This window comes from Babylonia areolata, chromosome 13, assembly GCF_041734735.1.
Source record: "Babylonia areolata isolate BAREFJ2019XMU chromosome 13, ASM4173473v1, whole genome shotgun sequence".
NCBI lineage: Eukaryota > Metazoa > Mollusca > Gastropoda > Neogastropoda > Buccinidae > Babylonia > Babylonia areolata.
In genome coordinates, this window is record NC_134888.1 from 14,521,232 (window position 1) to 14,535,462 (window position 14,231).

Sequence of the window (14,231 nt, forward strand, 5' to 3'; positions counted from 1 at the left end):
TATTATTTTTTTGACTCGCAGTGAATGTTTGTTAATTGTTTTGGTGTATTCATTTTCCAGGTACAGAGAATGGTGGATGAATACAAGGATGCCAACTCTCACATCATGGAGCAATGTGTTCGCCTCAGCGAGATGCTGCTCATCAGTATCCCTGATGGGAAACTGTTTGAAGACCTCTCCTTTGCTGTTGAACAGGTAAATGTAGGGAAACGTGGAAAATGCTGCAGGAGGGATAGGTGTGTGGATAGGGTGGAAGCCTCAGGAATAAATGAGAGATGAGATGATAAGAATAATTCTTTGAAAAACTGGCAGAAAATCCTGCAACTGCAAGTGGAACACTGTTTCAACCAAACAGCATACCATGTGTAGATACTAGGTGCATGTATTTGTTTTGAGCATGAAAATGGGAATTACCATCATTCACAAACTAAACGTTTTCTGTCCTAAGAGGAGTGATATTTAAGTTACGTGTGGGCAGACATTATGTTTGTATTTAGAATTTCTTAAAGACTACAGTTATAATTTCAAGGTCATTTCTAATTACGTCACAGCCATGTTTCAACTGTTGTGATTTCTTTCTGACAGTGAGGAGAGCAGTGTTTCCACACCGTCATTGTCTCAACATGTGGAGACTTGTCTAATCTGGTAGAAATCAGTTCTGTGTTCTTTGCAGATTTTTTTTCTAATAAAAATATCTTGTTGTTTTTATAAAGCTAGGAAATGTTGTGTGTTTCAGAAACGCCACAGAGCAAACACCCAGAACCACATGAAGAACATCTACACAGATATTGTGCAGTGTATGCGCAAGACCTACTCTGTATTCAGCAGAGACAGCAGTGAGGTATGTAAACTGCTACTGGACTGGCACTGAGGAACACACACAGACACACCCATGTGATGATGATGATATGGCTACTTTTGTAGTGCCTATCCTCAGTCAGAGACCAAGCTCTAAGCCCTTTATGAAGTTATTTGCACAACAGGTTGCCCGCTGGGGTCGAGTCGACTGAGAGCAGGCTTTGGGTGCTCATCATTTGTTTCCTGTGTCATTCAGTCAGGTTTCAGTCATGCAAACACACACACACACACACACACACACACACACACACACACACACATACATGTAACTTTTCATGTGGATGACCTTTTTAACCCGACATGTTGGCAGCCATACTCCCTTTGGGGGATGTGCATGCTGGGTGTGTTCTTGTTTCAATGGCCCACCGAACACTGACACAGATTATAGGATTTATACATGCATATTTGATCTTCTGTGTTCCTCAATATTGACTCTAATAATGATAATGATATTTATAATATAGTGCTCAATCTTCTGCAGAGACAAATCAAAGTCACTTTCGCACCAGTCATTCACACACATGCATAACTCTAAAACTGGAGAAACTGAAGACAAGAAGAGGCAGGGAGGGGAGGCTATCTTGGGAAGAGGCGGTTTTTAAGGCCAGACTTGAAAGAGTGCAGAGACCCGATGAAGCAAAAGAGGAAGTTCATTCCAACTGCAAGGTCCAGAGACAGAGAAAGGACGGCGGCCAAGATATATAACTAAAAAGAAAAGTGAGTGCAGGAGACAGATAGAATATTGACACAATGTGCTCAGTAATTGATTCTTAAAAAAAAAATGTTGTTCTAACAGGTGCAGGCCCACTGGTATCAATACACGGAGAAGACCAACGCTATCCTGCAGGAAGCCTTTCGTCTCAACATCAAGCGCTCCCTGATGGCCATGTCCAAGGCCATCAATGGGGACGCCAAGTCAGGACCCTACCCCCTCTTCAACATCAAGGTGGTGCTGGAGAAAAACAAGGTATGGTCAGTGGGGGCATCGTGGGTGATAGTGCACATGTTCACTTGGGGTGCACTGCTGTGCATGTACTTGCACGCAGACACACAGAGGCACCCACACATACAGATGCACACACACACACAGAGGCATACACTTTGTTAGAAAAATCAGCATGGGGTTGATTTCATAACCGATGGAAGTTAAAGTTTTTAAACGATAAAGGAACATTATTCCCCAAGAATATTATTAAAGAAAAGATACCGAATCCATCAGCTTGCTATACAAGATTAATAACCTCTACTTTCTTCCGTATAAAACTTGATGCGCTGAAGATAAAGTATAGTAAAAATGTTACATGCATCTGTGGTAAGCAGTTCAGCTTGCATCATTGTTTGTTTCACTGCCAGCAGTTACATACCTTCTTGCCCAAGTATTTCAAAGAGAATAATAATTCTGCAGATGATTTTTGTAAAGTTATTTCTGACGAGGTTCTTATGGTCGAACTTTCACAGGCATTAGTTTATAGCTCTATTTCTACATTCCTTTAATGCACTTCAGAATTGTGTTAATGGTTTCTGATTATTATAATTATTATTATTGAATTGTTACTGTTAAATGTAATTGCATGTTAGTTATACCACCTTCCTCCCCCCATGCCCCCCCCACCCCACCCCCACCCCTTTTTTTTTTTTTTTTTTTAACGTCTAATATCACTGATAGTGAAAAGACGCTAAACTAAAGAACGAACACACACACAGAGGCACACACACACACACACACACACACACACACACAGGCATTTACAGAGGCACACACACTCACACACAAACACACACACACACACACAAGCGCACATACGAATGCATGCACTCACACACACACACATACATGCACACACATCCACCTAAACACTTGTACATGCCAATTATCAATACATGTATTATTGTAATCACAGTTCCTAACTGACTGAAGCTGACAACTCTGTGAAACTGATTTCAAGACCAGATTGTAGACATGATTGATAAAACCACTGTGAAAGGTCTCTGCTGTAAAAATGGTTTTTATATTTTTTTGTTATTTTTTTTTAATGAATAAAAAAACTTAATTACAAAGATCTATGGCATGCAGAATGCATCTGTTGCCACCAACTTCAAAAATTTCTTGTTGGTGCACACAAACCATTGATTTCAGTTGAATACATGTGAGGTTAGTTCCCTTTAATTGCATTGGTCACATCATTGGACTGCTGCTGTCCCAAGGGTCTGGGGGGTGGGTCTGAATTAAAATCCTGACAGCACTTGATGGGTTAAGTTTTTGTTTTGTTTCTTTTTTATCTTGTGTAAACCTTCCATTTCCTTAACCCTTTTTGTATAATGCACATGCAGAAGATCAAATACACATATTCAAAATCCTATAATCCGTATCAGTATTTGGTGGATTGAGGGAAAACCTGCAGGTATCCCTGATCTGTGTCCCTGTGTGTATCTATGATCCGACTGTATTTTTGCAGATGTCCTTGACCCGTCTCTTTGCTGGTACCTGTACTGATGATAATGATGACAATAATGATAATAGTAATAATGTTGTTGCAAGGTTCATTCATTAGTAGTAGTAGGCCTCCTTCGGTCATGGCTGACCATGGATAGAGTATATCTGACCTAATGTCTAATTGGGCTGTCTGCTTTGACCAAGCAGCGTCGCCTGTGACTGTATAGACCGATGCGAGAGAGACAGTCTCTGTCGCAGCGGTCACATGTGTAAGCTGATGCTGGTCTGTTGGCTGCCATCCCTTTTCTGCGAGCTCGCTTTTCTGCTGCAGCAGCTGACAGTTTGTCCTCACCAATCCGTAGCTGATTCTTGAGAGTGCTTCTCCATCTGTTGCGGTCATCTTCAAGGTCCTCCCAGGACTCAGTGTTGATCTCAAGTGCCTTCATGTCACGTTTGCAAACGTCTTTGTATCTCAGCTGTGGGCGGCCGATGCTTCTATGCCCTGTTGCGAGCTCTCCAAAAAGGATGTCTTTGGGGATGCGACCATCTTCCATGCGGCGAACGTGGCACAGCCAGCGCAGCCGACGCTGTCTCAGCATGGTATACATGGTCGGGAGGCCAGCGCGAGTGAGGACTTCGGTGTTTGTCACGTTGTCTTGCCAGGAGATGTCGAGTATGCGCCGTAGGCTTCTCAGGTGGAAGGTATTGAGCCTTTTCTCCTGACGAGCATGTGTGGTCCATGCCTCACTGCCATACAGCACGGTGCTGAGGACACAGGCATTGTATACAGCCATCTTTGTCTTCGTGGTCAGCTTGGGATTTGTCCACACTCTTTGTGTGAGGTGGGCTAGTGTTGTGGCTGCCTTTCCAATCCTCTTGTCAATCTCGGTGCCAAGGGAGAGGTTGTTGGTGATGGTGGACCCAAGGTAAGTGAATTGGTGGATGGCTTCAAACTCGTAGTCATCAATGGTGATGGCTGGTGGCGATGGCGTGTCTTGGCCTAGGACATTTGTCTTCTTGAGACTGATGGTCAGGCCGAAATCTTTGCAGGCCTGGGAGAAGCGGTCCATTAGTGACTGCAAGTCCCGCTGGGTGTGGGTCATAACTGCGGCATCGTCAGCAAAGAGCATGTCTCTGATGAGGGCTTCGCGGACTTTTGTCCTTGCTCTGAGGCGGGCGAGATTGAAGAGCCTGCCATCTGATCTGGTCCGCAGGTAGATCCCTTCTTGAACGCATGTCTCAGGAGAAGAGCAAAGAAGATTCCAAATAGGGTGGGGGCGAGGACACAACCTTGTTTGACACCGCTGCATACGTCGAAGGGCTTGGAGAGGTTACCATTAAACTGCACCGTCCCTTTCATGTTGGAGTGGAAGGACTCAATCAAGCTGTGCAGTTTGGGGGGGCAGCCGATCTTTCGAAGAGCCCTGAAAAGGCCGTCTCTGCTGACTAGGTCAAAGGCCTTGGTGAGGTCAATGAATGCGACATACAGGGGCATCCTCTGCTCTCTGCACTTCTCCTGGATTTGGCGAAGGGAGAAGATCATGTTTACCATGGATCTCTCTGCTCGGAAACCGCACTGTGATTCCAGGTAAACGCGTTCGGCCAGTTTCTGCAGGCGAATTAGGAGGACCCGAGCATAGACTTTGCCTACAATGCTGAGAAGTGAGATGCCTCTGTAGTTGTTGCAGTCGCTCCTTTCACCCTTGTTTTTGTAGAGGGTGATAATCTTGGCATCCCTCATGTCCTGCGGTACAGCTCCCTCATTCCAGCACTGACAGAGGACTGTGTGCAGAGGATGCAGAAGAGTAGTCTTGCAGTGTTTAATGAGGTCTGGGGGAATTCCGTCACAGCCAGGTGCCTTGCCTGATGTCAGGCTGTTAATGGCCTTGCTGAGTTCGTCCACAGATATCCTGGTTGGACTTTATTCTGTTTTATTCAGCTATAGGCTGCAGTGCAGACAGGTCTACGCACAAAGAGAGTCAGGGTTAAGTCAGTCAGGGGTCACTATATGCAAGTAAAGGGGCAGAGAGGCAGAGACAAAGACAGCAGTGCTGTCAGCATTGGAAGGGATGGTTGTCTACCTTGGCTTGACCAGTATTTTTGACCGAGTTATTTTTAGGGTTGCTGCAATCCTTGTGCTGGCCAAACTCCATAGTTGACTGTAAGACCTTACAGGATCACTACATCCCCTTGCTTTAGACAGTTATACACATTGAGGGCACAGGTGTTTATATATATATATTTAATAACTGTTTTGGTGTGAAGGGGAGAGGGGTATCCCCGATGTGTGGGTATCCCTGAGCTGATGTGGTTGTGTTGTTGTATGTATGGGTGCAGATTGAGTTCAGCCCTCACCTGAACCATCTGGCCATCATCATTGCCAACCTGTGGACAGAGTGTGTGGAGACGCTCACCTACTTTGCCTCTTTGCCCACGGCTTTGGGCATCAGTGCCATTGCCACCACTGTGAGTCCTCAGGCTGACTGATGCTGCTTGAGTTGCATGCCTGCGTGTGTGTGTGCATGTGTGTGTGTGTGTGTGTGTGTGTGTGTGTGTGTTTCTGTTTTAGTTTCTGAGGGAGGTGGCAGAATGGATGAGACACTCATCTGCCAATTCAGTGTCTGTGAGGGTCTGGTTTCGAATTCGGCTCATGCTCTTTCTCCCAAGTTTGACTAGAGAATCAAACTGACTGTGTGGTCATTCAGATGAGACGATAAACTGAGGTCCTGTATGCAGCACACACTTGGTGCACTGAAAAAGAACCCATGGCAACAAAGGAGTTGTCCTCTGGCAATATTCTTTAAAAAAAAAAAAAAAAAAAATCCACTCAAAATATGTACATAGACATTCATGCACTTAAAGCCAGACTAGCACGTTGGGTTATACTGCTGTCAGGCATCTGCCAAACAGATGTGGTGCAGCATATATGGATTTGTCTGAACGCGGTGATGCCTCCATGAAAAACTGAAATTGTGTGTGTGTGTATGTGTGTTGGGGTCATGATGACATGTACCATGAACCATGCTTCAGTTGAAAATTGCCGTTTGATAGCAAATTGTTTTGGTTTTTTTTAGCTGCAAAACTGGCAGATGACAACTTTAAACGATACTCCCAGTTTCAGTCCACAATTACCAAAAGTGTTCAAAAACCTCTTGCATTCATAACACCCTAGACTGGGCTGACAGGAAATGTGTCCCTGCTGTTCACAATGTCCAGACTATCTGACACATGATTGTAACATTCCATCTCACACTGCCCCTGCCCCACTTCACTCTCAGTGCCACACATTCACTATGGGGAACACAGGGAAGTTCCTGAAATAGTCGTCTGTGTTTTGGAATGAATGAATGGTACCACTGTCTTTGGAGGGACTTGGAACAGAGCAGATGCTCTGTTTCCATTTGTGAGAGTCTTACTTGTCCTGTGCTGTTCCATCTTCTTTCAAAAAGCCCAAGAGTTTTGAAGTAAAATCTGTTCATTTCACCTGCAGCTTGGGCTATTTTACTCTCACATTGTTCCCAGTTTGGATTTCCCAGGTCCCTGTCCTGGTTATGGTTGTCAGAAGATTTGCAGACAGACTGGCTTCCTGAAGACTTTCACCAGCTCACATTATAGGCCTCTCTGAAGTGGATCACCCCTCGGACGAAGCTGCTTTGTGGTTTTTGAAACGCAAGTGGTTTTTTTTTTCCTTGTTTTTTTTTTTTTTTTCCCAGAACTGGGTAGGAACAGTTCCCAACACCTACCTAGCGTGGGGAAGCAGGGATCACTGTTTGTCTTGTCTCTTACCCTTTGACCTGTACAGCTTACAGGGTGGCCCTGCCAGGAGTTGGCGTTGCTGATAGGGCCATTGAGACAGACGCAAAAACCTCCTTCATCGTCATCAATGTAAACAAAATAGTCTCAAAGTCTGTGGCCTTTCATGCCCTGCTCTCATGGTGACCTCAGTTTCGATACCCCTCCACTTCCGTGCTTGGGGTGAGTCCTGTCAATGTCGTCAGTGTCGTCAGATTCATGGGGGGCTGTTGTTTGAGGGACGTGGTGGCGGTCTCCACTCTGGGAGGGACGCTCACTCAGTCTGGCTCCGCGACTAAGCCATTATTGTCGTTAGTAGGGGGCTTAGTAGGTGGTGTCCTAAGTACGTTAAAACAGAACAGGCACCACTGAACACCACCGAAGTGACTCAGCAGCAGTGCAGGGTCTCCTCTGGTGTGTGGCCTCCTGGCGACCTAACATCGATGGTTCCCTGTGGACTGCCGACGCTGGAACTGCGACGGACGAACCCGGGTGTGGCTGTGTACGGGGGAATCCAAATGAGCGGCATGGGAGTAATGCCACTGAAACGGTGCAGATGATGGGGCAGCAAAAAACAAAAAAAAACAAAAAAAAACCACAAAAAAACCTCCTGGCTTCGTCAAAGTGGTGATCCACCCAGGAGTCCTGTCAAAATAAAGAACATGAAATAGCTCGTGTGACAGTGTGTTGAATGCAAGCTGTATTTGGAGGGGGCTGGGGGGGGAGTGAGAATATATATATGTGTGTGTAGGGGAGAAGAGTTGTGAAGAGGGAGAGAATGAGAGAGAGAGAGAGAGTGTGTGTGTGTGTGCACGTTGGGGAGAAGAGTGGTGAAGAGGAAGGAATGAGAGAGAGAGAGAGAGAGAGAGAGTGTGTGTGTGTGTGCGTAGGGGAAAAAAGTTGTGAACTGGAAGGAATGAGAGAGAGAGAGTGTGTGTGTGCACGTTGGGGAGAAGAGTTGTGAAGAGGGAGAGAATGAGAAAGTGTGCGCGCGCGTTGGGGAGAAGAGTGGTGAAGAGGGAGAGAATGAAAAAAAGCGTGCCTCAAATGAGCTACTGATTTTGAAAAGTAGCAACAAAAAAGAACAAGACTGAGAGAGCATGAAATTGATGGCAGTTTTTCTTCAAAGAAGTGGCCAAGGATGAAGAGGCGAAGAAGTGGCACAACATGATCATGAGCGGCGTGCAGGCCAACGCCCAGAACCTTCAGAACTACCTGTCCACCTGGGACAACTTTAAGGACATCTGGGAGATCAACAAGGATGCCTTCATCCGCAGATACCAGAAAATGAAACCCACTGTGGCTTCTTTTGAATCAGACATTGCCAGGTGAAGCAGACTGTCAAATATGTGTATACTTTTTGCTTTTGTTCCTTGTTGTGGGTGAATGCAGCGTGGGGGAGGGAGGGTTATAAGTGGTGTGTGTGGACATGCAAATGTTCATAGTATGTTTGTTTGTAGGGGAGAGGGAAGTCGGTGTTACTACATATGGTTGTGTGTGTGTGTGTGTTTGTGTGTGTGTGTGTGTGTGTATGTGTGTGTGTGTGTGTGTGTGTGTGTGTGTCTGCTGACATGGATGCATTCAAAAAACTAAACAAAAAACATCAAGAAAAACCAAACTAACTTTTCATGTTATTTGTTGAAGATGAATTTGTTGAGAAATACTCACCTTGTGAAACCTAGTGCACATAACTTGGTTTTCATCAGTCTCTTCACTCTGAAGGTGAGCTTTAACATTGGGAGTTTTAATGTGAAAACTGTGAGTCCTTTTTCACACACTGTCAGACTGGAACTGGCCAAGGGAATGATCTTGGCTGTCATCAGCACATAGCCTGAGTTGAGTCACACACAGTGGGATTAACAGTGGTGGTGGTGGTGTGTGCGTGTGTGCGCGTGCGAGCATGTGTGTGTGTGTGTGTGTGTGTGTGCGCGCACGTGCTTATTCAGGTACACGGAGGTGTCCAACAATGTGCAGACCCAGGAGACTGTGCTCAACATCCAGTTTGTGCTGCTGGACTGCTCTCCCCTGAAGGCAGCCATTTGTGGACACTGCCAGGATTGGCAGAACAAGTTCACCTCCCTCCTGGTGGAAATGGCCACCACTGAACTGCACAGCCTCAACGACTTCATGGTCACCAATGGCAACAAGTAGGCTGATGCTCCTGTCCTCATCCTCCACCTCCTCTCTTTGTAGGATGTAGCTCCCTGGTTTAAACCATCAGGATGTTATGTTATGGACATTCTTAGCCTGCTCTTCAGGCACCTATTCTCTATTGTCTTGTTTTTGTTTTTTTTTTTTTTTTAAACGGTAAAATTCTCTTTTGCGTGAGGTGAAGTCAGTGTATATTTTGTGGGCAGGACTATTTTCTTTTATCTGTTTGTTGATCAGAGTTTGTCTCAGTGAGTAACATACTTGTTAAACAGTTGTTGGCCAGTCTTAACAGTAGGATTAACAGACCAGAAGACTTGACTTACCGTAAAGTTCGGTCTATTGAGCGCACTGGTATATAAGCCGCATCCACTAAATTTTGGAAAAAATTGAACTTTATACATACATAAGTGGCACCGGTTTATAAGCCGCACTTATTTCCGGTACCAGAACACATACTGATATTAAGAAAAGCTGTCGATACTGTAGGTTATGAAATAAACACAAGCGGGAACAACACAAAGAAAAGCAAGTGAAAATACTGCTAGTGCCACAAAAAAATAAGAAATTAACACAACGAAAATACGATCTATAATTTAGGGATAGTCACATTTATTCAACGTCATCCTGCTCACTGAATCCACTAAAATCTTCATCTTCAGTGTCCGAGTTGAAGAGAACCAGCACAGCTTCCTCCGCCATCTTGTCACTGACTTAGCCTCGCTTTCACTTCATGAAGGTGGAGGTCGCTGCTGGTTCGTCGCTTGCACTGTCGTCTGCTAGGTCGATCGCTTTCAATTTGAAGGCTGCATCATAGGCATAACGTCGTGTTTTCGGCATGATGAGGGTGTACGCTTGAGCAGAGTAGAACTGAATGCTGATCTGAAGGCTTTAATGTGTGCGGATTTGATTTATAAAACGTGAACAGTTAGCACACGATCCTGAAGCTCATCCAAAAATTCATGGACAGAAATCATGATTTTGGTGAGTTGTGACACTCCCGGGATCGATAAAATCCGCAGATAAGCCGCATCATTGTATAAGCCGCAGAGGCTGAAGCTGGAGTAAAAAGTCGCGGCTTATAGACAGAACTTTACGGTACTTTCAACTATGTTCAGTCCAGTATAAGCAATAAGTTGGACTTTATTTGTGCATTCAAAGGCTTATCACTCACAATGCATGCAGTCTATCAGCCCACAGTTGACACACACATGAACAAGACAAAGGTTGAATTCAGAGTCAGTTCAGTTCAGTTCGAAATCGACGCACACATGAACATGACAAAAGTTGACTTAAATAGTCAAAAAGTAAAACATACAAAGCTGAAGAAAAACATGAAAGTAATAATACCCCAGCATCCTGATTTATCATGCAGTAAAAGAAACTGACATGTATTTTAAGGAAACACTTTTGACTCTGTGTATGTGTGTGTGAATGTTTTGTTGACAGGATCATCACCCCTCCTCAGAACCTGGAAGAGTATGCAGCCAGCATCAAGCTGCAGGAATATCTGAACACAGAAAAGCCCAATATCCAGGCTCGCTTTGAGCCCCTGGCAGAGCAGTTCCACATCATCGGGAAGTACGAAGTGCCTGTTTCACAGGATGTGAGTGAGGCTTTGATCTCTGCTTGGAAGGCACTTGGCAGGTGTTTCTGTTGAAGGAGTTAGTTATGAGCTGGATGAGTGTGTCGTTTTGTGGCAGATGTGTGACAAGAGGCTGCATGTTTGGAGTGCGGCTTCTCGGACTTGTGTTCATGAAGTTGAAGTTCTTTTCGCTACATGCATTGTTTGTGGATTCAGACTTGGTTGAATAGAAACAATACTACAGTTTCAGTTGAAAGCCAGTATAGCCTTCAAATGAGCAAAATCAGAAATATTTGTGTCAAAGGCATATATATTCTCTCACCTGTGGGGCTTACCCGCTGGGTGAAAAAAACTGTTCTGACCTAGACGTTTGTCATTCACTGGGACTTGTTTTCCATTTTATTTCCTTGCGCCGTCTGCCTGTTCTGCACTGAAGCATGTAGCCTCCTAAAGTTTTTCATGTAGCCAGTAAGGTTTCCATCACTGTGTGAAGTTGGGTGAATGGCAGGGGTAGATATCAGCTGTTTGTTTGAGGGAATGTGATGTAATGCTGAGTGTCTGTGACAAACTATGTCATTGTTTTTTTTTCTCTCCAGGACGTGATGCTGCATGCAGATCTGGGAAATGTTTGGTACAGATTCCAGGAACAGCTCATCGCTTCTGAGGACTTGCTGAACCACAGTCGTGTATGTCTGTCAGTTATGGTTATCTGTGTATGTATACTGTCCAGTTGTTACTATGACTTCTGTTCCACATTCCAAAATACTTGAGCTCTTTTTTTCTCATTTTGAAAATATGCTACTTTTGTTTTGTCTCTGTTGATTTTGATACCCCATTGATTACAGTAGAAGTCTGACTGGTTTAGTTTTGGCTGTAGGCCATATTTAGTTTCTGAAAGTATCACTGATGAGTCTTCAGCGTATAAAAGAGAAGAGATACTTTGATTTTCAGACAAACTGTTGGTGGATCAGTATCTGGGAACTAGTCAGTGTTATCATTTATAAATATGTTGATTAATGTGGGGCTCATTGTATTTCTCTGTGGTACTTCTCTTGGAACAAGTATTGAAGTGGAGAATTGATTTTCATTATGAGTGCACACTTTTGTTTTTGTATATATGTGACGCAGCACATGAAAACCCGGCTAAGTCGCATCCAGCGATTCTTAGCTGTACACAAAAACAAGTGATTAGGGTCAAAATGATGAAGATCGGGATTTTTATAGATATCGCATCTTCGAAGTGTTATCTTTGCTGTCAGTAAGTATCTTTGCACAAAACACCCCGGAACTGTAGTATTTTCAATATTTTCAGGTGCATGCCTGTCAAAACCATGTAGAAAAATACTGCACTCTTTTGCCCTATTTCAGTTGCATGCTGAAACCAGTGAAGACGGGGAAATTCTAGTCTGCGAAGTAATAAATTGAAATAAGCAGTGAACAGGCATTAACTGTCTCCCCCAGATCTTCTGAATCAAGACAGCAAATGAATGTAGTCCGTTTTCAACGGTTTTACTGGCTACCCTCTGTAAGTTGCGACTTTAGCCGGGTCCCATCGATTCTTTGAATTTAGCCAAGTTTCCAACTAAAAAAAAAAAAACTAAAAAAAAAATTTTTTGAAAGTTCAGGCTTTCTGTGGAATGAAGGCTCAATCTCATAACAAAAGTCACAAAAAGTGACCAGCCCATTCCAGTCACAGCACCAGACCAGTTGCTGCATGCTTGCATCTACCATTAGGACACCAGTCCGCATCACAGAAATTGTAAAGGAGATCTGTAGCAGAGACTTATGGCTCTGAATAAGTGTTAAGGTTGGGTTAGTGGGCGTTCATTTATTCATCACTCTCACGAGAGAGACACCAAAGGGCTATGGAAAAGGAGAGGTGATGAGAGTTTGGGGGTAGGGGTGGGGGACGGTTTCTTGAGATGAAAATCCCACTTGCATGTCATCGGGTGTGTGGTTACAAGAGTCACAAAGTACATCAAGCTGGTATCACAAAGTTGCTGAAAAACCCTTCTCAACTGTAGTTGGGTTGTCTATTTCCAGCTGGGCAGTGTTTAGTCTTTGTGACAGTCCCTGCCATATGTACACAAGGATGTGCACTTTAAGTTGGTCTTGCAGCATTTGTACCTTTCTCTGCACACCATTGTGCAGGAGCAGTGAATCAGTTCACATCAAGTGTCTTGAGCTTTTGTAGAATGGTCCACAAAGGTCGCCCTGTCTTTCGCTCACCTTTTTGCAATCCCCATCATTCTAACTCCAGATGAAAGCACTCTCTCAGATAAACTGCTCTCTTTGTGTGTCGTTCAAGAGCTGCTGATGTGGGTGGAGTACTTTCCAATGTTTTATCTTTAGTGAGGAGAGGCTGTCTGACCATGCTGACGACACGCAGATTGTTCAGAGAATCAAACAACAGGGTAACAAACTGCTCAGCGATGTACCCAGGGACTTAGTTTGGTAATCCATCATCATCAGGAAATCATCAGTAGTTTGCTTGCACAGTCCATGTGTTCCATGCTTTTCTTTTGCTTCTGCCAACAAGCAAAGCCATGGTTTATGTGCAATTCCTGCTGAGCAACAACAAAAAACACAAAAAAGTGAGAAAAGGAAGGGATGGGGGATTAAACACTACTGATATGAATCTGATCCATATCATATTTTTGATCACCATCTGATACTTGTGTTTTTTGAACCCAAGTTGTGTGCTGCAAACGAAACATTTCAATCTTCAACAGCCCACATCCAACTTTATTTCATTGGATTAAGATCATTATTTAGATCTGTCAAAGTTTCAAACTTTTTCAATGTTTGTTGCGACTTTCAGGCTTTACTAAAGTGTAACAAAAATGCCAAAAGCAAATTCTGGTGAAACATTTTCGGCAGACACTCCGGGTAAGTCCATTTCTTTTGACAATTTTCGATTGGCAGATCAAACGCACATTTCCACTCTGAACAATACAAGATTTTCATGTGTTCGGAAGCGTGCGGATTTGCCCACGGCCCTATGTGTGTGTTTATGTATGTATGTGTGTGTGCGCACGCACATGCGTTCGTGCGCACACTCACCATGTTTTTCACACTTACAGGAAACGTGCGTGCGCAAACACACACACACACACACACACTTGAACGTCACTCAGATACACAAACTTATACACACAAATGCTCATAAACCGCAAATGTACACATGGGCACACATGCACATATACACATGGGTACACACGCGCATATATGCACACGTACACATGCAAGCATGCACAAAACACACAAACACACACTCATATGTATATGTGTGCGCACACATGCACATACACACACTGTCAGCAGTTACATCCTTTCTTGCCCAAGTATTTCAAAGAGAATAATAATTCTGCAGATGATTTTTGTAAAGTTATTTCTGACAAGGTTCTTATGGTT

The 14,231-nt window shown here is 44.0% G+C and overlaps 1 protein-coding gene across 1 annotated transcript in view; it reads left to right on the plus strand.

Annotated features, from left to right (window-relative positions):
- LOC143289344 (dynein axonemal heavy chain 2-like) overlaps nt 1-14,231 on the plus strand; it is a 152,572-nt gene that overhangs the window by 31,276 nt on the left and 107,065 nt on the right. Inside the window, exons 14-21 of the mRNA XM_076598345.1 lie at nt 61-195; nt 737-841; nt 1,655-1,825; nt 5,630-5,758; nt 8,201-8,412; nt 9,031-9,231; nt 10,682-10,838; nt 11,414-11,503. Of these exons, the coding sequence (XP_076454460.1) occupies nt 61-195; nt 737-841; nt 1,655-1,825; nt 5,630-5,758; nt 8,201-8,412; nt 9,031-9,231; nt 10,682-10,838; nt 11,414-11,503 (1,200 nt within the window). The remainder of the gene's footprint in view (nt 1-60; nt 196-736; nt 842-1,654; nt 1,826-5,629; nt 5,759-8,200; nt 8,413-9,030; nt 9,232-10,681; nt 10,839-11,413; nt 11,504-14,231) is intronic.